The sequence below is a fragment of the Didymosphaeria variabile genome (genome assembly GCF_027946475.1).
Source record: "Didymosphaeria variabile strain IMI 356815 chromosome Unknown scaffold_3, whole genome shotgun sequence".
NCBI classification, from domain to species: domain Eukaryota; kingdom Fungi; phylum Ascomycota; class Dothideomycetes; order Pleosporales; family Didymosphaeriaceae; genus Didymosphaeria; species Didymosphaeria variabile.
In genome coordinates this window covers 1,313,281-1,336,091 of record NW_026611622.1, presented here as the reverse complement: position 1 = coordinate 1,336,091, position 22,811 = coordinate 1,313,281, and the positions used below count along the sequence as shown (strand labels likewise).

General features: G+C 53.2%; 10 protein-coding genes and 1 non-coding gene across 11 annotated transcripts; 6 read left to right on the top strand and 5 right to left on the bottom strand.

Moving 5' to 3' along the window:
* Positions 1-13: 13 nt before the first annotated feature.
* On the top strand, positions 14-100 carry N0V89_003793. The gene has a single exon. It is a non-coding gene; the product is annotated as a tRNA-Val (tRNA).
* A 300-nt stretch (positions 101-400) lies between these two features.
* N0V89_003792 (uncharacterized protein) lies at positions 401-1,783 on the bottom strand (the record flags this gene model as incomplete). The annotated part of the gene is made up of 1 exon (XM_056212590.1): positions 401-1,783. One exon carries the CDS (start codon positions 1,781-1,783, stop codon positions 401-403), a length of 1,383 nt encoding a protein of 460 aa, XP_056072898.1.
* Positions 1,784-1,976: 193 nt separating this feature from the next.
* Positions 1,977-4,365, bottom strand: N0V89_003791 (uncharacterized protein; the record flags this gene model as incomplete). The annotated part of the gene is made up of 4 exons (XM_056212589.1): positions 1,977-2,235; positions 2,632-2,806; positions 2,855-3,691; positions 3,738-4,365. 4 exons carry the CDS (start codon positions 4,363-4,365, stop codon positions 1,977-1,979), a joined length of 1,899 nt encoding a protein of 632 aa, XP_056072897.1.
* A 391-nt stretch (positions 4,366-4,756) lies between these two features.
* Positions 4,757-7,534, top strand: VPS34 (Phosphatidylinositol (PI) 3-kinase; the record flags this gene model as incomplete). Its single annotated transcript, XM_056212588.1, has 3 exons — positions 4,757-4,818; positions 4,871-4,957; positions 5,005-7,534. 3 exons carry the CDS (start codon positions 4,757-4,759, stop codon positions 7,532-7,534), a joined length of 2,679 nt encoding a protein of 892 aa, XP_056072896.1.
* Positions 7,535-8,369: 835 nt separating this feature from the next.
* Positions 8,370-9,938, bottom strand: N0V89_003789 (uncharacterized protein; the record flags this gene model as incomplete). The annotated part of the gene is made up of 3 exons (XM_056212587.1): positions 8,370-8,850; positions 8,901-9,369; positions 9,419-9,938. 3 exons carry the CDS (start codon positions 9,936-9,938, stop codon positions 8,370-8,372), a joined length of 1,470 nt encoding a protein of 489 aa, XP_056072895.1.
* A 4,146-nt stretch (positions 9,939-14,084) lies between these two features.
* Positions 14,085-14,819, top strand: N0V89_003788 (uncharacterized protein; the record flags this gene model as incomplete). Its single annotated transcript, XM_056212586.1, has 1 exon — positions 14,085-14,819. One exon carries the CDS (start codon positions 14,085-14,087, stop codon positions 14,817-14,819), a length of 735 nt encoding a protein of 244 aa, XP_056072894.1.
* Positions 14,820-15,039: 220 nt separating this feature from the next.
* On the top strand, positions 15,040-15,989 carry N0V89_003787 (uncharacterized protein; the record flags this gene model as incomplete). Its single annotated transcript, XM_056212585.1, has 3 exons — positions 15,040-15,047; positions 15,284-15,527; positions 15,579-15,989. The coding sequence occupies 3 exons, from the start codon at positions 15,040-15,042 to the stop codon at positions 15,987-15,989; spliced, it is 663 nt and encodes a 220-aa protein (XP_056072893.1).
* A 683-nt stretch (positions 15,990-16,672) lies between these two features.
* Positions 16,673-17,254, bottom strand: N0V89_003786 (uncharacterized protein; the record flags this gene model as incomplete). Its single annotated transcript, XM_056212584.1, has 1 exon — positions 16,673-17,254. The coding sequence occupies one exon, from the start codon at positions 17,252-17,254 to the stop codon at positions 16,673-16,675; it is 582 nt and encodes a 193-aa protein (XP_056072892.1).
* A 1,936-nt stretch (positions 17,255-19,190) lies between these two features.
* Positions 19,191-19,610, top strand: N0V89_003785 (uncharacterized protein; the record flags this gene model as incomplete). Its single annotated transcript, XM_056212583.1, has 1 exon — positions 19,191-19,610. The coding sequence occupies one exon, from the start codon at positions 19,191-19,193 to the stop codon at positions 19,608-19,610; it is 420 nt and encodes a 139-aa protein (XP_056072891.1).
* Positions 19,611-20,078: 468 nt separating this feature from the next.
* Positions 20,079-21,204, bottom strand: N0V89_003784 (uncharacterized protein; the record flags this gene model as incomplete). The annotated part of the gene is made up of 3 exons (XM_056212582.1): positions 20,079-20,744; positions 20,796-21,116; positions 21,169-21,204. 3 exons carry the CDS (start codon positions 21,202-21,204, stop codon positions 20,079-20,081), a joined length of 1,023 nt encoding a protein of 340 aa, XP_056072890.1.
* Positions 21,205-21,677: 473 nt separating this feature from the next.
* On the top strand, positions 21,678-22,703 carry N0V89_003783 (uncharacterized protein; the record flags this gene model as incomplete). The annotated part of the gene is made up of 3 exons (XM_056212581.1): positions 21,678-21,733; positions 21,781-22,156; positions 22,212-22,703. 3 exons carry the CDS (start codon positions 21,678-21,680, stop codon positions 22,701-22,703), a joined length of 924 nt encoding a protein of 307 aa, XP_056072889.1.
* Positions 22,704-22,811: the final 108 nt, after the last annotated feature.

Here is a 22,811-nt window from a genome sequence, read left to right as displayed (position 1 = left end):
CCAATCATGTCCAAGTTTAATGGTCTAGTGGTATGACGTTCGCTTCACAAGCTTGTGATCAACGCGCGAAAGGTCCAGGGTTCGATCCCCTGTTAAACTAGCTTTTTGGTTGGTGTTGGGGAAGGCAATGGTGAAGGTATGCTGGATGCGATAGGAGGTAATCCCTTTTATACTTTTGGTGCGCTGCGCTAGTTTTTTTAGGCCATTAAGTGGCCTAAGAGGTCAGACATCTTGAAAATTGTGAACAAAAGTTCTACAGATGGTCAGATTGTAGACAAGAATTGGCAAGGGGTTGCGCTGAAAGCCACCTAACTGGACTGAGCCCTGAAAATGCCTCCCTTATACCCCCATGCTCATCATTACTACACCCTGTTGCTCACCACCACTCCAGCGTCTCCCCTCACGACCCTCCGCCCATCCTCTCCCTCACCTCCCCAAACCACTTCCATCCCTCTGGCAGCTTCCCACTGTCTTTGTACTTCATCGCCTCCTCTGCCTCCTCGATAATGTCATAACTATACCAAAAATCCCTGATGGGCGCACTCCACGGTCCTAGCCCTTTAGGCCAGTCTACTAAATGGCCATCATAAAATCGTCTAATTTCCTCCGTCTTCTTGGCCACTTGCTCCATCGTGAGCCACGGATTTGTAGAACTCAGGATTTGAGTTGTTGCGCTGCGCGGGAGGCGAAGTTGTGTGTATAGGTCGAGTCTCCTTGCGAGGTCTGCAGGACAAGAGGAGACGGTACTTGAATCGAAGAGGACTTCCAACGCAGCGGCGTCTTCGAGAGCGGAGCAGCCGCCTTGAGCGTGGGTGGGGAGCATATGATGCACTGTGTCTCCTATACACAGCATTTTGCCCCTCCAAATGCGCGTAGACGGCGGTCGCTGGGTGACAGTGTAGACTTTCATCTGCTCCGCTGTCATGGGAATATGTTTTACCGCATCATGGCAGTTCTGCAAAGCCTCGAGCACGCGCTCGTGTGTAGTGTTCGCGTTCCAATCCACTTTGTGTATCTCGTCGGGGCGCGTGTCGTGGAAGACGGCGCAATTGAGTAGGGTTCCGGAGCGGCAGGGGTAGGTTACCATCATGTTGCCGCTTTTGGGCTCGGAGAACGTGCAGAAGCCTGCTCCTTCACCATTCCACAGCTTCGCCGCGTCTGGATGTTCCAGAACTTTCTCCATCGGCGCAAGCCAGCGATACACGGACTTCCCAATCTTCCTAGTTGGGATATCTTCGTCGGTAATTTTCTCAAGGAAGGGACAGTGGCACCCATCCGCGAGAATGCAGAGGTCTTTTTGTACCTTTCTGCCGGATTGCAGCGTGATGATGCCCTCTTCAGGCGAGACGTCTATGACCTCTGCACCAAGATGAGTAACGGCACCTTCTTTCTCCGCCAACTCCCTGAGTCCGGTATGCAGGTCCACGCGATGATACGCACACATCCTGTCCCCAAAATGCTCTTCCACGCCTCCAAAATCCACCCTCTCAATCACTTCCAAACTCGTCCCATTGACCAGCCTAAACTGCTCAAAGTCGACTGGTCGCGCTTTGTCAAAATTGAAGCCCCAGCGGCGGAGGATGCGGTTCGCATTCGGTGTCAGTAAGATGGCTGCACCAATTTCCCTCTTGAAGCTGCTCTTCTCATAAATCTCGACATCATGGCCTGCGCGGCGGAGCGCAACTGCGGCCCCGAGGCCTGCAATGCCTGCGCCAACGATGCCGATGTTCGTTTTCGTACCTTTCGTGGTTCCATTCGTTGTGAGGGTCTCGCTGAGCGCCATGCTTTACGCTCTGGGTTAACTATTGTGGTACAGAGGCGAGACGGACGCTGTTCTTAGCCTCACGCCACGAGCAACCTGGAACCGAACCCTTGAAGTACCCTGTGTCACGAACATGCGCTAGGTACATACACAGATGAAATCGCGCTGCCTACGCGGTATAGCTCGCGGTTGTTTCGCTACGGAGAACCCCACACTACCTGCAGGGGCCTTGCCGGGTCCAGCGGATGGATATTGTAGCGGGATGATGGCGCTGACTGCCCATTCGGGCGTCGTAGTCAAACGAAGCATAGTGCACGGAGTCGAGGCGAGTATCGGCAGTGTGAAGGATTCCAGGTGCCCATTGTATTTGGGCGGGTGACATGCTGAACGCCATTGATACAGCGTACCATGCAAGGATCGACATCATCAAGTCGGGCCGATTGACCGCTTCTTGATAATTGAACGTGGTAGACCTGCAGCGTTAGCAAGATGCAATCAAACATGTGCCAGAAGGTATTAAGAGCTCGTATAAAATTGCTCGCTTTCATCGAAGAACAATGTCGTGCATATTCGTACAACTTATTCGAAGAACGCCCCCTCAAAGGAACCGCAAATAGATCTTGGGTATCAATAAACAATGCTCCCCTTGCCAAGTACCACCTCTTAGTTAATCGAACTGTGTAATGCCTCGCGTAGTGTGTATCCCGCCTAGGAATGGAGCTGGTTGCTACGCTGACCGCTGGCACTTCTTCTGCATGCCAATGTAGACTCCGCCACTGTAACGCTGGAGACGAAGCCGCCTTAAAAGTACCCTCGTCGCATAATTTACAGAGCAAAATGATGCGAAGAACAGGATCGTCTAGCTATACCAACCGCCGGCTCCGACGCTCGTTTCTTCGGAAGCGCGGTTTGGGATCAGAGGTTCCTTGATGTCGAATGCTTCTATTAAGGTCTGCCAAGTGGCGTAATCGATGGAGAAAATGGCTTGACGTTTCTCCACCTTCTGTTCCCGTTGCTCAACAATGGTACGAGGCGCTTCAGGAGCTGTTGCCGGTTATTGATGAGCAATAATAGCTAGTTCAGTAGACATACCTAATAGCGGTAGGCCGTCTGCGTCGGTCTCTACCTTTGCCGCACCCTCGCGAATCAGAAAGCTGATATAGAAGAGGTTTTCAACGGTCTGCCCAAAGGAGCCAGGGTTGATCGCAAAGTCGAACAAGGACACCGCCGCCTCCTCGTTCTGGGTCACGCAAATGCGATGTCGCTTTAAGACAGCTGCATCATCTTCATCTTCTCCAATCTCGGCGGTCTCTACCAATTCGCTCGCTTTTGTAATGTGATCAGATAACCGCGCCTTTATAACCTTGACCTGATGCGTCAAACTAGAGCTTTCGTTCTTCTGGATCTCGTCTAATTTTATCTCCTGTGGTCGTGTAGCAGGGCCAAGCGGCTGCCGTTGTGACCGAGCGCGGCGCTGCGTCATGTTCCGAACGCGTTTCTGGACGGAGAGAGGTCCTAGGAGGAAATTTGAAAGAGGAGGACGCTTGTTCGATGGGAAACACGCGTGCCTCCCCAAATACGCCCAATCGAGCCCTTCGCCGTCACCGTCTTCATCGACTTCATCACGCTGCGTTTGTCGGCGCCCGCGTGAACTGGGTTGCGCGTCCTCATCCACGCCGGGGGGTCTTCCCTCCTTCATGAAGAAGATGCATCTGGACACAAATTGGTCCAAGTCGACACCGATCCCGTGATTGCCCTGGTCGACGCTGTTTTTCAGCTGTTTTGATGATAGATCGGTCACCGATGTCAAAAAGTGAGAATCCAGCACGGCATCTGCAGTCATCCGCACCTTGCCAAAAACACGCGTCGCTTGCGGAATCAGTTCGTTTAGCCGCTTGCTGCCGGGCTTAATGTACTCATCGCGATTGTCTAGCACCGTTAGTGGTTGCCTTTTCATTCGCAGCACATACCTCACCTTCGAGCTCGCGCTGCAGAGTGCGGTAGCCTGAGCGAATCTGCCGGCGTTTCTCGGGATGTTGTTGAGGGTTGTAATAACGAAGGTCCGGATTGTCATCGTCGAACTCGTCATCCGGCCTAGGTAGGCCTGGCTCTTCTGTTTCATCTTCTCCCTCTGCATCCTCGATCCCAACATCAGTCGGGGTGGGTAAACCTCGTTCAAATTCATCATCGTCTTGCACGATGCCGTCATCTTCCTCATTCTCTTCATCCTGCCCGTCCTCGTATATTCCTACATTCACGTCTCCATTCCCACGCAAGTCCGATATGCCGGAATCGTACTTGGTTGTTCGTTGGCGCTTGTTTGGATTCGAAGTTGAGGCCGAGTCTGGGGTAGGAAGGCGCTGCGCACGCGTTCCTGCCATTAGACTTCTTTTACTTCGCGACTGAGGCGTATTTTGGCGCGATTCTGGTATGTCGTTCTCTTTATCGGAAGACTGCGAAAGGGCAGGGCTCATGACAGAATATGACGAGTTTCGCGCAGTGCTACCTCGCCCCGCAGGAGTTGGGTCGCGGTAGAGCGTGTCGACAGTTGTTGCGCGGCTTTGCATGGGAGTGGCAGAGGTGTGCGTGTTGAGACGTGCCATTGTTAATTTGTGCGCGCGTCGGACGGATACCCGCAGCGTCGCTGCGTTGTGGTTGGCGAGCGTTGGGAAGTGAACATTGAAGGACGCGGCGCGGCGAGAAGTCGAGCCCTCCGACTAGCGTGATTTGATACAGGAGGAGCGACCGGGGGCGCGTATGCCAAGCAAACCCCACGTGTTACCGTTCCTCGCGTAGCCTTCAGAGCGCGCGTGGCTTGTGACAGTAGGACGTTCACCGTCCTACATGCAACTATCATGATATGGCGCGAAAGCTCGCGTATGGAGTACTGCAGGTAGATGGATAAGTGGTCCTTCTGTCCGTCTGATTATCCTCCAAGTCTCTTAAGTCCACGTTCATGCGGGCCAATAGCTCACATCAAGCTCCCCGCCGGCGATGGAAGCCTTTCACTTTGCTACCACGACCGACCTCTCTGAGCTTTCGGTGCACGTAAAGATGTGAGCCTCTCTCACCTTGTGCCCCTTCCTGGAGAATCACTAAAGCAGACAGTGACCGACTAGATGGCCACCAAAAGCCGATTCCCTACTCAGTACTGCTCAAGAGGCCGGACTTGAGACATCGGGCGTCAAATACCAAGTGAGAGATGAACATTTTGGGATGAGTCCTCGCCTAACTTGGATCAGCCCCCATTCTGAGCTGTACGTCACTGCCCAAATCTGGGCAGACAGCAAGCCTCTCACCGTTGAGGTCCAAACCGCATACAAATCATTCAAGAATGCGCGAATATGGGGCGAGTGGCTACCGCTACCCATTACGTACGCGAGCCTTCCCGTATCCGCCCAGGTCGCCATAACCGTGTGGGACCTTTCACCAGCTGAAGACAAGGACTCAGATCGGCACGCGATTCCTTTTGGAGGAACCACCATACCCTTGTTCGATAAAGACAATACCCTGCAGAAAGGTCGCCAGCGTTGTAGGATACATCGCTTCAAGGCTGCGGATGGCCTTTCCAACACCACCACCCGGTGGGTAATACCACCAGAGCGTAAGGGTAGGAACGATGCGCCGCAGGAGCACGCTGTCGACGAGCAGATTACCGAGATGCAAAGGCTCGAGGAGTTGTTGAAGAAGCAGGAAATGGGCGACATCCCGGAGAATCCCTGGCTCGATAAATTGGTCTTCCGCAAGATGGAGAAGATAAAGGACAAAGCCATCGAAGCAGAGCATACGGCCATGAACCGCCGCAAGTCACAGTCAAACGGAATTAACGGTCATGTTGGACACGACGCTGAGGATGACATATTTTACCTAGATATCGAGCTCCCGCGATTCGACCATTCCATCGTCTTCACTGATATGGAGTATCTCCCTCCACCAGTTTCCGATATCAAATTACTTTCCGATTCTGAGATACGCCTGCGGCCACCACCAGAAGTGTCCTTCGGCCCTGGAATTGGCACGGATGACGCAGAAGCCGGTCGTCTCATTCGCATCTATGACCCTGAGATCGGGCGTAGGGCCAATCCTGCAGAAGACAAGCATCGCGAGCTAATGCGCAGCCAACAGACCGACTCCCTAGATCGCGACAGGAAGCCGAACGTTCATGTCCGCGACAAGCTGTTCGCGCTACTCAACAGGGGTCCGCTCGACGAGATCACCACACAGGAACGCGACGAAATTTGGAAGTTCCGCTACTTTTTGTCTTCACGGAAACGCGCGTTGACCAAGTTCGTGAAATGCGTAAACTGGCACAACGAGCGCGAGGCACGACAGGCTGCTCCGATGTTGGACAAGTGGGCGGAAATCGACGTCGACGACGCTTTGGAGTTGCTGGGCCCGCAATTCGATCACCCGGTTGTGCGTAGCTATGCAGTCGAACGTCTCAAGAAGGCCGACGACGACGAGCTGCAACTCTATCTCCTACAGCTGGTGCAAGCTCTCAAGTACGAGGCCTCCGGCGATCGTGACGACTCCTCGCTAGCTCGCTTCCTTGTTACTCGCGCAGCCAACAGCCTCGCGTTGGGCAACTTCCTGTTCTGGTATTTAGTAGTTGAAGTTAGTGACAGCAGCAGTGACCAAGCGCCGGAGCATCGCGAGTTGTTCGCAAAGGTAGAGTACGATTTTATGACCGAGCTCGAGAAAACGCCTGAAGGCAAAGAGATTCGCAGGACGTTCCGCCGACAAGTTGAACTTCTCACCGTACTTGCACAGCTATCAAAAGAAGTGCGCTATGGAGGCGGCGACCGCCTTGCCAAGATCGCGCGTCTCAAGAAAGCACTTGCAGACCCCAAGAACGATCTGACTAACTTCGACCCGCTTCCCCTCCCGCTCGATCCATCGGTGATGATCAACGGTGTCTACCCCGAGGATTGCAACGTCCTGAAGTCGTCTCTTCTACCGATGGTGCTCAACTTCAGGACCATGGCCAACACGAAATACCCGATCATCTTCAAAACGGGAGATGATCTCCGACAGGATCAGCTCGTGATCCAGATCATTACTTTGATGGACCAACTGTTGAAGAAAGAGAATCTAGACCTGAAACTCACACCCTACCGAATCCTCGCGACCTCCGCCTTCACTGGTGCCTTCCAATTCATACCATCAATGTCCCTCGCCGCCGCCCTTCAAAAGCACAAAGGCAGTTTGCTCGCCTATCTGCGGGCTAATAACCCAGACGACACCGCGCTCTTGGGTGTCCGCAAAGAAGCAATGGACACCTATATCAAATCCTGTGCCGGATACAGCGTGATAACCTACCTCCTCGGCGTCGGCGACCGCCACCTTGACAACCTCCTCATCTCTCCCTCCGGCGCCTTTTTCCACGTCGACTTCGGATACATACTCGGCCGTGACCCTAAGCCGTACGCTCCCCAGATGAAGATTGCGCCGCAGATGATCGAGGGCATGGGCGGGCCTGAGCATCCCAATTATATGGCTTTCAAGGAGTATTGCTTCACAGCGTGGTCTACGCTAAGGAAGTCGAGCAATCTTATCTTGAATCTGTTTGCACTAATGAAGGAGGCTAACATTCCGGATATCAAGGTGGAACGTGAGGGCAGTGTGAGGAAGGTCGAGCAGAGGATGTGGTTGGGGAAGAGTGAGGGCGATGCGGGGAGAGAGTTCGAGAAGCTTATTGAGGAAAGCGTGAATGATCGGATGGCGGGGGTTATTGATGCTGCGCATGATTGGATGCAGTGGCTCAAGAAGTAGGGATGATATACCCTTGTGCATCATCGACGGTTGGAAACGGCAGATTGGCCGTGTGCAGAATAAGAATAACAGGTCGCTTATCATGGCTTGATTTTTGCCATGTAAGAGGCGTAGTATCGCATAGACTGCCGAACTGCATTTTCTAAGAGTCCAAGCTTGCGAATGAAATACCGTTGCGTATATGCCGGAAGCACTCATCTGACCTCCACACGTGAGAGAACAGCTATACATTAGCGATCAGACACAGCCAATTCAGATATCCCAAAAAGGCCCAGCCTTCGAGTATCTATACGCATGAGTCCATGAGTCCATGAGTCCATGAGTCCATGAGTTCATGAGTCCATGAGTTCTGTGCGTCCATGAGTTCTGTGCGTCTTTGGCAGGATTTTAGAGCGACAGTAATCAGATAGCAAGAAGGACGGACACAATACATACATAACGTAGGAAATGATCAACCAGTACAATGTACGACACCCTGCGAGTGTAAAGCACTGTCACCGTGGGAGTGGTCCCCGCCCAGGAAAGCACTTCTGTTTCCGAAGTTGTTTCTTTCTATACCCCGCTCCAGGTGGAGCTTGTGTACTTGAGAACAGTAGATGTGTTCGATATCTAAGATGCAATATGCTGAAGCTAAAGACTCGTTTGCGACCCGTGGTCACGCAGCGGGTATACAGCTTACGAGTCTGTCCGAGGATAAATCCAAGCGCCAATATATACAACTTTAATCAGATGAAAATGACCGCGCTACCAACCCACGAGCCAGACTTTATCGTCTTTGAGTAGGGTATATCCAAGTAGGGTGTGTTTTGGTGACCTATGCATGTGTGCGCTTCACTTAGAAGCCCTGTTGCTGATGCCACTTCTCCTCCCACCCCGAGAAGTACGGGCTTTCATCCAGCGTATGCGGCTCCCAGTCCTCGGGAACCCATCCCTTTTCAACCTGCTCCTTCGCCCATTTGTCCAATGCAGGCTTGACAACGTGCTCGGTATGCCAAGTGTTCTTGTAAGCCATCAAGTTCGGCTTCGCCTCGTTCAGCACCTTCAATACCAGCGCCGGTACATAAGGTTCGTTGCGGAACTCCTCTATGGGCGTGAAGAGTGCTTTGAAGTTAAAGACGATAGCACCCGATAGGGGCAGACGTCGCAGAGTCTGCCAGTCGACTCGAAGATTGCAGCGCGAGATGTCGAGCTCTGGCATTTGTACGTCACGGAGCTTCTCGTGTGGGTCACCGGGCGGCATATAGAGGGGTTGATCCACTTCGAGGCCCCATGACCCACGTTGAATAGCCTTATCAGTAGGCTTCTTTGTAAAGTAACTAGGCCGGTATTAGCGCATGCCGAAAGTGGGGTCAGCTTGACGACGTACCGATCCATTGATAACTGCATCTTCTCCTTGTAATCTGGCACAGGTGCGTGTATCTCAGGCAGAGTCTTGCCGATCTTTGAACCCACGTTCCACCCCAAAGCGCTGCAGATCGTGCCCGCGCGGAAGCTGTATAGGCCATCTTCAGAGTTTCGCATCGTGATGGCGAAGTCTTCGGGGACATTGTTGAAAAGGACATGGAGCGGATGAGTGTTCTTCAGGTCCGACTCCGTTTCTAAGATGCCGTTGTAAAATACCATCTTCTCCATGTCTAGGCGGAAGTGCTGCGGATAGCGTGCACAGAGGAATTGGAGACCCATCTCCATCAATTCTTTACAAGCAAAGTATGACCCAGGGAGCATGTTCAGCACGTTCTCGCCTTCTCTCTCATATATTTCCTTTCGTTGCCGCATACGTTCTGCGTACGTGCTTTCGAGCTCTAGCCACCAGTCCGGCTCCATCTTTGTGAGAGCTGCAGCACATTCAGCACAGGGCACTGTACGTTCTCATGCCGCACTTACACATTGTCTGGTGGTATGCCCATCGGAAAGGCCTGTATGGCCTCGGCTTCGCCTTCTTGATGTCGAAATTAGGATATGGTCTGGGAAGGGGTATGCCACTGAGCAAAGCGTAGTCGGGGAAGTCTCCGAGTGCTTCGATCTCCTCTACCGTGAACTCACACGGAGTAGACATGGTCTTTTTCGCATCGTGGAGCTCAGTAGCAAGGGGCACGCTTTCTCGCTTCTCAGCAGAGAGTATCACATCCTCCTGAGACTTGCCTAGTTTCTCAGCGAAACCGGGAATGTCCGCCAGTGCGATCTTGCGAGATGGAGGGTACACGTCTGAATAGTCTGGTACGGAGCTGTTGTCTTCCTTCGTCGGTGATAAAGACCGAGGGGGGGTCTTCGAACCAGAGAATCGTCGGCGCTCCCAGTGAAGGCGATTCAGAAACACTTCACGTCTTGCTTTCTTCAGCAAGATGAACAATGTAGAGCTGACGACGAAGATGGCGCCGAGCAGCAGCAACGGTGGCGTAACCATGTCGAGCAGGTCTCAGATGGGACCGCTTGCAGACAGTCGGAGATTACTTGAAGCCGTAGGATGTATCACTGTACGGGTCGGAAGTGCCGAGTGAGGTGAAGGCCTAGGCTCGACGGGTTGCACAGCAGGAGATGGAAAATGGGTAGCGAGACGTGGGCAAAGCAGCCCAACTACCTCATATAGAAATTTGGAGGCCGTAAAGGTAAAGGGCGACAATGCACCTGGTGAACGTGGCCTGCTAAAGAAAGGAAGGTGCGCTTGTTATCAGAAGGAAAGCGGGGTGCAGCGTAATGGACATTGTGAAGTGACAGCGGCGGCAGCAGCGCAGACGGTCGCCATGGCGGTTTGCACCAGTGTGAATAGGCGACTGGACCAGGGCTTCCGCCCTGCCTTTGGAGCAGGAACGTACAAGGTTGGCTCGAGGAGGTCGACCAACGCGGACGCTGGACTCGGCCGTCGCGGTAGGGGAGGCGAGCATCCGACGATGAGATCCCCCACTAAAAGCTCTCCAGCCACTTTGAGCTTACCCAACTCAGTATGCAGGTCCAGTCCTGCCGCCGCCAACTCTACCGCGTCCGAACGACGCATAGCGTCTATAATAACTGTAAGCAAGCGACAGACGCTCGATGATGGCGGCCGTGTTGCCGTGGACCGTCTTCTGCTCCGCTGGTGGCCCTGGGTCTCGACGACAGTGGAGCACCGCGGCCGCTTGGGGTAAACAGATCCCACGCGAGTTGCGCATCGCGTCGCTGTGCGTCTCCCGGGGGCCTTTGGGATAGGCCCAGAGAAGCGCAGTCGGAACACGTCGAATCCCGATACGAAGAATGGAAATGCAGGTGCCGACGCCACGCCTGCATCATCTGCCGCATGGTCATCTACATGGCGGGCTGGGGCAGTGAGCGATCATCACCTCCGTGGACTTGTGCTGTATCGAGCTCTGGTGGCGTGACGCCCTGGGGTTGTTGCTTTGGCTGGCGCGATGGGTGCGTGTGGGGCTCATGGTGCTTCTGGCTGTGCGGCCGACAGGGCACCGTCCGCGGAGAGTAATTCGATGCGACGGAAGTCGATGACAGGTATGTAGTGCGAGAGATGGAGTTTTATATTCAGTACCTACACGTCGCAGGTGGAGTACAGCAGCAATGTCTCGCCAGGAGCGATGCGGCAAGCTAAACCCATCCGGGACGGTTGCTGCCGGAAACGGCCACCCGACGTCGGAGCCAGCGCTCAGATGCAACACTCTTCTCACCACACGTCCTCGCTCGTCACTCCGTGGCCCAATATGGTTCCCAGTTTCAGAGATGCAGCAGTTCTCGTAGGCTGCATCTGCCCAGATCCCGTTCGAGTATTCGTTTCCCTACCCAGCGATATCGCGCGGGTCCTGGTCAAGCTTCAGGAAATAGCCTGTTCAGCTGCCCAGCATGACCTCGATTTCCCCCGAAAGACGCTCCCAGTGAGATCCTACCGTCGAGTCCACTCGCGGAGCGTGGTTCACCTCCTTCCCGCGCAGCTCAGGTACAACTGGCACGATGTTGTCGCCGTGAAGCTCCGCCATCTCGAAGGGGCGTCTCGTAAGCGAAGGAGGCGCCGTTACTGGCATGCCTGGCACGCTCGCCCGCGCGTAGATAACATGTCCACGGCCATCGGTTCCAGTAATCTCAATGCAGCTCCGACTTTCCTTGACTGAGAGGGGAGATCGCATTTATGTCCTTCGCCGTCTCTGAAAGAGACGACATCCATTCCACGGTATGCTCCGAGCACGTGAGGCCTCCCTCGAAAGCACCACGAAGGGTCAAAAGCTTCAAAGAACCTTCCTCTACGACAACGAGGAATCGACCATTCGGTGTCGCGGCCGCCGAAAGGCATTTTCTCCCCACCACGTTGTCCGGAAGCGACCTCCACTGAGAACTCGGTGCACCTAAGGGCGTTATGAAGCTCCGTATCAATGGTGAACCATGCTTTTGGTTTATCCCAACGAGGACGTATACCGTGCCAGATGGTGATTCAAATACGACCACGGCGGTTATCTCTCCTCTATGTGACTACTCGAATGTCAGACGTGGCATATCGGTCTGAGCAAGTTGCTTACGGATGGATTTTGCGTTGCACTGGTATCATATTCTGTCCGTGAGATAGATTCCGGGCTACCTAATAGATCACAATGGTGAGTAACTCGGGCACACTGCTGATAATGAGGCAGCTTACCTATCTCTCGCGAACGGACCCACCAGCAGATAACACGATTCTCTGAAGTCACCGCGAAGACAACAAAGGAATTCAAGCGCACAAACGTCGAGAAGCCAACAGATTGCACGAGGCCGGTATTCTGGGGAGATTTCAAAGTCAAGCGACAGTTGCGTAGGGCGGTCCAGCCAGGGTTCCGGGAATACTGGTAGAGCTTCACGCCGTTCACACCTTCACCGCCTATGGCAATCCATGCAGCGGCGCTCTGGTTCGCATCTGTGGAGTCTACCTGCAGGACTGACACTGATCTTGGAGTCCATGTTGCTTTCTGATCAATGTGTACCTCGGGTAACATGTTGTTCTCGATGTTGCCAGCCTCTTGGTACTCGTATACGACGAGACGAAGATGGGTCACAACGGCCAGCAGATCGTTAGAGATGGCAACTGCTCGTATGCTTTCTCCCTTCGATAATGATTTGAGACGAATCGACGCATCTGGTTTGACGTCATGGTCAAGATCCTGGCTTTCTATATTGTACAGGCGAACTTCGGATGGGGTAGCAGCTGCTACCCACCTGTTTGGCGCGATGGCGGTGGAGACGAAGGTGTCAGAGTCGCGTATGGAGAACCGGCATCTTTGCTGCTGCAGTCGAGTCTTTGAACTGGTGCCTTCTGACGCCTGCAAAACATCGAATCGCTCGGTTATATGAGATTGTCGCTCTGGCGATGTCGGGATCACTCCTGATGATGCAAAAGAATTGCGAGCCATCGTTCACAGCATGCTTGGCAAGGATACCCTAAGCTTCGTGCCATGCCAAAAGCTAAAAGTGGAGAAGAGATATTTGGATTTTGGGCTGGGAAGGCAGCAGCGCTATAGGGCACTGACAGCTCGCGATGACAGCTGAGGTGTCGACGTGTCGCGGGGCAAAAGGCCCGCATGGTGGCTTCGTGCAGCGTCCATCTCACTGCCAGCTAAGCCACTTCCTCTGCAGCGCCCAATGTTTTGGTTCGAGGCATTATCACTGTATTGGTCGGAACCAGTGGGTGAGGCGAGCGACATACCGCGCGCAGCCCTATAGCCAATAAGGGCGCGGCGTGGCGTCAGATTGGCCCCCTCTTTGTAGCCCTGTGATCCGCATCCGTTGCGCAGTCTCAAGACTGCGTACTCCAACATCTAAGACTCAAACTTCAGGCTGCTTGCCGCGCCTGGTTATCTATGCGCTCATAGCAAGGTTTCGATACTGCGCCACAATACAGCATGAACAGCTTGGTTACGTGCTTATCTATCTGTACTTTCGAATTGTTACCCTAGTCCGAGTTTCTTCTCTCAATTCGTTGTTGATAGCTCGCAAGGCAAAGCTAGCATAGCCTGTGCCTGCCGAGCCAGATTCTGCCTCGTCGCCTGCAAGCCTTGTGCACTGTTTCGTGAGCCGTATTGATATTGCGCACATCCGTAACTGTCTCCACGATTCATCCAGTTGTCTTGGGCTGCTTTCGAATCCCATAGCTTCATCATGAGTGATGTACGACCCTTAGATCGGAGTCCTTACTATGTCGACCACTATGAACATCTGCATCGCATCCTTGGTCGTCCACAGCTCGCTGGTACCTTCACCATATTGAGCGATGGTCCAGTACTAATCAGGCGTCACAGGTATCGGCATTAGTGGATGTGTCGGCGTAGGCATCTTTGTAACTTCCGGCTCCCTCATCACCACTTCTGGATCTCTCGGAGGACCTCTCAGCTACCTTGTCGCCGGTATTATAGCAGCCAGTGTCTTATACACGCTTACGGAGATGGTCGCATGCCGTCCATTAACAGGAGCGTTGATAGACTTGCCACATAAGTTCCTGGACCCCGCGGCAGGCTTCGCTGTGGCTACATCATATTCGTGAGTAATAGATCCACTGACAAAACTTATCTGAGACTGACTGATCAAACAAAGTCTCGGGAACATCCTGTCCATGGCCTGCCTCACGGCGTACTCTGCAGAACTGACGTCACTTATGAAGTCTGGTCATTACCCAGAACGCCATTCGCCCGCAGTGGAGGTTGCCATCACGATAGCTTTCATTACGCTGACGACACTTACCCATTGCTTCGGGGTCAAGGTTTATGGAACAATCGAGAGAGTCGTCGCCGCCTTCAAACTTTGCTTGTTTATCCTGGTCTGTATCCTGATGCTTGTCATCAATGTCGGCGCCGCTGGAGAACGCACTGGGTCGTACCGCAAGAATTACACGACCATGGCTTTCACGCCCGGCTTTAAACCAACAGGTTTCAATAACACTTCGAACCATCTCGTCTACAGCAAAGGCGTCACGGACACGCAGTTCGGTATTCCAGGCTCTGGCGGGCGATTCTTCGGCTTCCTAACATCCGTCACGTTAGCAATGTTCTCCTGCTTCGGGGGGGAAGCCATAGCGATGACGGCAGGCGAGGCGAAGGAGGCTTTCAGAGATGTCCCGGTAGTGATGTCGTTTGTTTACATTGTCCCACTTTCGTTGTATCCTCTTACTCTTATGTCTGCTGCAGCAAACGTTAATTACGCCGATCCCAGCCTCCCTGTCACGTGGACCCCAGGAAGCGGATCTGGAGGACTATCGCCATTCGTGGTCGCCGTTCAGGCATCTGCAATTGCCGGTGTTTTCAAGGCATTGCACCTGTTCTTCATCATTTCGGCATATACAGCTGCGTAAGTGGTATGATTGCCGCATGAGTCTCGTCGACTAAGAACTGCCAGGAACACGGAATTGTATGTGGCATCGCGAAGCGTATTCATGCTTGCACAGACATACCTGCCGAGAAGGGTGGCGGATATCTTCGGGAGGACCAACAATGGTCACACACCGCTATCAGCGATTCTGTTGTGCTCCATATTCGGCTTTGTATCACTTGCCGGGCTCAGCAGGCAGGCTTATGATCAGGTAAGAAACCAGTCCTTCCCATCATCGTGCACTTCAAGTGCAAAAGCTTACTAGCTATTCCACCTTTCACTTACATGCGTTGACATATTGTACAGCCACGTCAAACGCTTTCTGCCTTCTTCACTGGATCCATCGCTTGTGTTTACATATGCGAATGTGTCACGTTTCTCAAGTTCAAGGCTGGGTAAAAATTCTCCTTCCCAAATCAAGCAGTGTATACTCACACGGTCCGATAGACTCAAGCGGTTGGAAGAACGTAGGATCTTAAGCCGCAACGACCCGCTATACATCTCCCGGATGTTCAAGTCCCGCTGGCAGCCACTACCCGCCTATATCGGTATCATCGGATGCATTTTTGTCGTTATCTGGTCCGGCGTCCCTCCGCTGTACATATTAGGATCTAAAAGTGGTCTGACATCGACCGACCACCTGAAGTCCAACGTCGGTCTTGGCTGCGATGTCCTAGGCGCGTATTCAGGCGTTAGTCAATCCTTCCGTTGCACTACGATTGACTATACTAACGAAAATCAGCCCTTCCTCTTCGCAGTCTTCTATTTTACGTACAAGTACATAACCCCTCGTTCCAGGGCCGTCCAAATCATCGATCTCACACCAGGCGACTACGTGCTAGGTGATCTAGCGGTTATTGAAGGGGAGGATCCTACCACTGATCGCAGCGCTTCCGCAGCAGTCCTCCAGCCTGACGGATATCAAATAGAAGCCCAGCGTTGGAGTGCCGCGTCTCCGAAACACATTAGCACCGAGCTTGAGATGAGCCATGATCTGCTAGAGGAGTATGAGGCCCGGAAAGCGCACGAAGAGCAACGTAGGAGAATTCAAGAGGTCCTTAGACGGAGGCCGGGCCGTATGGAGAGGAGTCTATTAAGAGAGCTGTGGAGTTGCGTCGTCGCAGACAAGTCAACGTCTCCGGATGCAGAGTAGGCAGATTTGGACTGTGTTTGTCGTCTTTTCATGTCTCAAGTTCACCAATTTTCAGCGAGTCTACATTTTCAACGCCCATTACATAATCACCTTCTAGAATTCGCTAATATCTCCTACGTTCCACCCCATGGGCAATTAAGAACGCGGATCAGAGCTTAGCTAGAGCTTGTCTGTAAGCTTGATAAGGCCTCCCTCCCTCAATAGCAAAAATGCCATCTAACGTCAACGCCCCAGCGTGTTCAGTCTCGCTAAGCGAGAAAGACTTACCCTCCTATATCTCTCTCTATGTGTTTGTAAGATTAGAACAGGTAACCTGATTTTACACTGGGATGTTGGGGGCCGGGCCAACGTCTACCTCTCAGAGCGACAGGCAAAGCAGTGGAACTGTATAAGTAGGGCTTATGAATGGCCTAAGTAGGCAAGAGTACAGAAAAGCATGGTTGGAGTTTGAGAAAGGTTTCATTCAAATTATTCTAAATACCATCCACGTCCGAGAGCGTATCTCAATAGCGTTTCTACGCCTGGCGTCATGCACGTGCACAGGCTATCCCTTCCCCTGGTCGAGTTGTGGATTCCGGATCCGTCTTTGTCGCTTCCTCCTTTGCGCTCCTTCATTCAATGTGTTCTTCCGTCTGGGCTTTATGCCCGGGTATCCTTTCGCTAGTGCCGAGTTCTCATGGTGCTTATAGCATGAAGGAAGCGAGCATGCCGATGGCTACGGTGCCGAGAGCGTAATTGCTCGCGGACATCATTGATGCAGCGCCGGTGCCTGCTGTGCCGTTCATGGTGGTACCGTTCATGAGCATGCCTCCAGCTCCGGCAGTGGTGACAGGTGAGGTGTTGTTGGTAGCGTTGGCTGCCGCCTTCATGAAGGCTGCAAGGGTCTTCTGGCCGCTAGTAGGAGCGTTGATGACACCGACCATACCATCCTGGCAATGCTCGGCGCGAGAGCAGTAGAACCAGAGCGGTTGCGAGGCGTTTGTGATGTTGACCATGAAGGTCGTGGCTGCGGCGCCCTTCTCGCTGGGGATGAAACCGGACCAGAAACCATCCTGCATGGGCTCGCAGGGTTTGGCGAAAGCAGCCTGAGCGACCGAGTGACTCTTAGGCCAGAACTTGAAGGTGACGGTATCGCCCTCGGCAGCGGTGATGTTGGCGGGCTCGAAGATCAATTTGCTGTTGTTTCCGACAACGACGAGATGATCGACAGCGGCAGCGGATCCGGCAAGAGCAGCCGTGGCGGCGGTGAAGAGTGAGAAACGCATTATGGTTGGTTGTGATGGAGAGAGACTAGCTCGTCTGGGTAATAAAAGTGAATATTAAGGGGTTTTAGAGAAACGAATTGAGATACTTGGAGTCGAATGGTATTGGAAATGAAATCCTGGGCCTGCCTGAGGGAAAGAATCAACCTGAGAGCATTTGAGGCCATTATATACGGCAATAGAATGAAACACAGCGGCAGCGAAATGCAGCTGGTCGCTGGGAGACTGGTCGAGGAGCTGTGACGGAACAGCTCTGCGACCTGACATGTCGCGGAGACAGGCACTTACAGCGCCTCACAACCGCATACGGAAGTCGAAGTTATACCAGGGGCTTGTGATTGGAGCAGTCTGCCACAGGCGCTGGGATTTCAGCCACTGCGGCTTGACGGAAACCTGTGCGCTGGCTATAGCACGAGACTGGACCTGGGAAGCGATACCGCTATGATCTAAAAGGCTGGTGTTTGCCGCCTTCTGGTGTTTCTGTATAGGGGATGAAACTTGGGGAACGCGACATGAGACGGTTGTGAAGCTGCGCGCAGACTAGCCTAGACGGGCGCCCCTCGGTTGAATTCTCCGCTCGCCGTGACAGGTCAGATGACAGGATAGGACGGGAGTCTGGGGTGCAGACGGGTCGAACGGCTGCCAGGACATTTCGTCAAGATGTTTCTTCAGTCTTGGAGGCCCTCTGGCGCATTCTGGCGGTACGTCGGCAACCTGTGGAAGGAGCCCGGCTGCTCCCGACCGTAGCTCCTTCTCGCAACTTCTTACCACACATCGTCGCCTTCACTTCAGGCGAGCCTTTTCGTTCTCTTCGTCGATCACGGCGCGCAGACGTTCAGGATAGACGACATGATCGCCGTTCCGATGGCACCGTACCTACCGCTCGCCGCAATGTGGCCAGCCACCACGACGTTCGCTTTGCGGCTGTGCAGTCAGCTCAGGCATCCGCTCAACGTCACCTCGATACTTCCATCGGAGGCACTTTGAAGGGGCCCAGCACCGCGCTGTCCTGTACCGCGAGCAGCTGCTATAACGATGAACGAGGAGAACATGTTCGCAGCGGTGAAGCTGAAGTTCAGGTGCAACGCTACTGCAGTGCGATGGAAGCAGGCATTTGCGAACCACGACCTGCGCAACCATGCAAAACAGACGCTTAGCGACCTACTAGATGGACATCGATGTCGTTACTAGAGAACGCTGGAATGCGCATAAGTCGCTGACCGCATTTCTGGTGCTCAAGCACGACCGCTATAGACGCCTGCACGCGTCCGACCAGCTCCGCATGTCACGGTAGCTACCTTTGACCGTGCTGTATTGACAGTTCATCTGTCTCAAGCATGCACGCCCCAGCAACGACCTACAACGGTCCTAGACGCAGGGCATCTTTTATTGATCGCTGTCGCAGGTTGCCCGTTGAGGCTCCGCCGATGTAACCAGCCGCTAGCTTCGGCCTATTTCCTCGCCTACTCCACCAAAAGGATGACAGGCCAGCCGGTCCCGGTAGGACACCCCAAAAATAATCGCGAGTATGACAGCACTGGAGCCATCTCTCGCACTGCCAACACCTGCTCCGCAAGCTATGAGCTCACTCACATCCCTTAGCTTCCGAGTGCCACTAAACGGGGTCACCTGCCACCGTCTTAGCCCTGATTTTGGGTTAGGCTCAACGAAAGAATGCTCGATCGCCATGGTAGGCCCTCGCTAATGCGCCTATTGATCCAGTATCGATTGTTGCCAGCTCAATGGATGCTCACGTACAGGCCAGGACCAGAGTACAAACAATTGACTATAAAGTAGACGGCATCATCCATTACGGAATTCATCATCAGCTCTCAAAGCATCTCATCACTTCAGCGACACTTCTTCAATACTCTCGTGTCTACGCCACTTCAACAAACATTCCACACACCTTCATAACAATCCAAACTCAAACGACACCATGAAGTTCTCTACTGCCGTTTCTGCTATTGCTCTTGGCTTCGCCTCGGTTACTTCCGCCATCACTGTATCATACGACACCGGCTACGATGACACCAGCCGCTCTATGACGGCCGTCTCCTGCTCTGACGGCGCAAATGGTCTGATCACCAAGTACGGCTGGCAGACGCAAGCCAACATCAAGACACCCTACTACGGCGGCTACCAGGGTGTTGCTGGCTGGAACTCTCCCCAGTGCGGGACCTGCTACAGCCTGACCTACAACGGCAAGACCATCTACGCGCTCGCCGTTGACCACACCGCCGCCGGCTTCAACCTCAACAAGAAGGGTCTCGATGCCCTCACCAACAACCAGGCCACTCAGCTAGGTCGTGTGGACGCCCAGTACTCCCAGGTCGCCCTGAGCAACTGCGGCCTGTAGACGATATCACGATATTTACGACAATCAAAGGACCCGCGCGGGAGAGCTAGGATGTAAAAGCGGAGAAGAGCAGGGGTAATATTTATTGGAGCGGGTCACGAGACGAACAGCATAGCGGTGGAGTTTATAACGCATCTGCCAGGTCATTCCTTGATACATAATCATAACGCATAATGCAAATATATTGACGACTCTGTTGATGTCGATAACCGTATTCTTCTAATCCTTCTGAGTGAGTGATACGCTGTGAAATCGATCCGATGAGCTGTAACGGCTCAACCTCGGCTTCGTCAATGGTTTCCATCGGCTTGCGGTGTCGTCGGGCAGATGATGTTTCTTTCGAGGTTTAGCCGGCGCAACCTATGACTTCATGTCCAGCCCACATCTGATGTTCCTCGTATTCTCAACATTCCCTCCCGAAAATTTGACGGCTCATGGGGATTCGAAAAATGTGTTCCCGATTTCTGCCTATAGTTCTAACGTGACGGTCTCCTCAGCCTGGTTTGGCCTCCCCAACCTCACCACACCCTTCTTCGCTTTCAGATCCATCACGATATTGAACAAAGTCGTGCTGCCGTCGTCCGGTGCTTGACGGCAGATCGAATAGGGAAATCCATGCTCGTCCTCAAAAAGTCGGCTTACATCCTCCCAGCTAGGCTCGCTGCCCAGCTTCTCGGTGTTCTCCGTCATCGTCTTAACGCGCACTGGTGAGTCTTTCAACCACACCGTATCAACCTCATTAGGGTGGTCAAGTAGAAGATGATTTGCATGAGCGATGCGGCCCTTGCTGTCCGGCCTGCAATGTGCGAATGTCGACTTCGTGAATTCGAGACCAACGGCTTCCGAAGTGTCGGATATTAGAATGTGCGCTGAGGCAGCCATGCCGTATTCTTCTAATTTCTGCACTGCTTCCTGAGTGGAGTTACTTTCCAGGGCCGCGCGTAGCCCGAAATGAACCGGCATGCGCGAAGCATCTACGCCGTGAACCTTGATCGCATTCAGGAGAGTGCCGACGCCAGAGCTGTTGAAGCCAATTTTGCCGATGATGCCTGCCTCAGTGACCTGGACGATGGTGGGTTTGCCGGTTTGCGAGATCTTGGTGATGATGAGGTTTTGTTTTTGGGCGTCCATCCACTGTACATGCATCAGCTCCATATGTGTGCCTAAATTCTGCTCTCGACTTACGTCCCAATTTTGCGCGAGGTATGCTCTCTTCTCCGTCTGCCAAGATAGTGCCGTACATCCGTCGCTGAACATGCCGAAGTTGATTTCCGTCCGCACATTGATGGCAACAATGTCTAATAAACCATGCCCTGATCCATCCGCTATTCCTCGCATCTCTTCATGATACTCCGGCCACTTCGCTTTCGCTATTTTCTCGAACGCTTCTGCGTGTTGAAGTACCTCGGGCCATTCTTGCTTGCAATTCTTTCTGAATAGGTCGGTGTAGAAGTCAACGCAACGATCTATCTCGGTTTTCGCTACAGTGCCGTGTTGGTGGCCAATCTGTAGTGTATGTCAGTAGGTATGTTATAGTTGCGACCACACAGTGACGTACTTCGTAAGGCGACCCTTTACATTCCACGAACAACATATTCTTCGCTTTCTACTCGAATGCAGTTACATGAAGAACAGTTGGTCTATACTACGCATTCGAACAAGATACTGCGTGCTTATCACACGCGTACCCCTCACCTTCGGCAGGCGGCGCACCACCCGCCGCCCAACTCCGTCGGATCAGCGCCCCGCCAACTCTCATCCTTCCCGTCATGGAGCTAGTCGGCACTTAGGCACAATCGCTTGCATGCGCGAGATCCCTTTTAGACATTCGGCACGCTATATAGGGAAATCTAGCAACTAAAATTGCAGACCCTGACGAGGAACAAGAGAGTCGCGAGGTAAACGCGGCGACCGCCACCGGTGATGCGCGCTCTCGCGTGCGAGCTGTGGAGTCGGGGAAATTTCCATTGAGAGAAGAAGCATAAGTCGAGGGCCTTCCCAGGTACTTGCGTACATTTTGCAATCTTTCATCTCGTGACCCCTTTCAAACAATTGGAAGCAGCCACAATGCCCAAGCGCGCTCTCTGCTCCTATGGCATCGATATCGACGCCGTATCTGGATGGTGCGCCCCTCCTACAAAGCTTCCTTCACCCATTTACACCATCTCAGGATAAACACACGCGACGGCAAGCCTGCCAACCCGACCGATGTGTCCCGTGGAGTCTTCGGCGCTACGGTCGGTATCGATCGCCTTTTAAAGCTTTGGGATAAGTACAATATCAAGACAACGTGGTTCACGCCTGCGCATTCCGCGGAGTCGTTTCCAGCTCAGATCCGTAAAATCATTGGGAAGGGACACGAGATTGGGCTACATGGTTACACACACGAGTTCGTGTCTACCCTGAGCGAGCAGCAGCAGCGTGATGTGCTGGAGAAGAGCATCAAAGTCTTGACGGAGATCACCGGAAAGAGGCCGCGTGGCTGGACGGCGCCGGCTTGGAGCACGAGCAAGGAGACGGTGAAGCTACTGGAGGAGTTTGGAATTGTATGTTGCGGCGGACGCGGTACCAGATGCCTTCGACATACTGACAGTAGGGCAGGAGTACGACCACTCATTCATGCACCACGACTCGCAACCCTACTACGTCCCCGATCCCTACCTCTCCACATACACAGAGACGGATGTCTCGAAGCCTGCCGCTCACTGGATGTTGCCCATGAGCACACTCAAGCTCTCTTCCGTTGTTGAAATCCCTGCGAATTGGCACCTCGACGACTGGCCTCCGTTTCAACTTTCACTCTCCCAGGCTTCGACGCACGGATTCGTCGACACTGCCGTCGTTGAGCGTCTTTGGAAAGATCAGTTTGAGTATTTCTACCGTGAGTGCCCGGATGGTGGCAGCTTTGTGTTTCCCATTAGTATCCATCCGCAGGTCAGTGGAAAGCCGCAGGTGTTGCTGCTGCATGAGAGATTGATTGAATGGATTAATGGGCACGAGGGAGTTGAATGGGTTACGATGGAGCAGATCGTCGATGAGTTCAAGAGTGGGAAGTTGAACGGCGTCGGTGTGGAGGGAGGTGCAGACGTCTAAGTTTCTACTATGCTTTTTAACAGTGGGTGCTCACGTCGCAGGCTGTATTCGTAAGGCGAAAAGATTGTTAGTCTCGATCATTGCTCAACATGAACCAGGTGGTGTGTC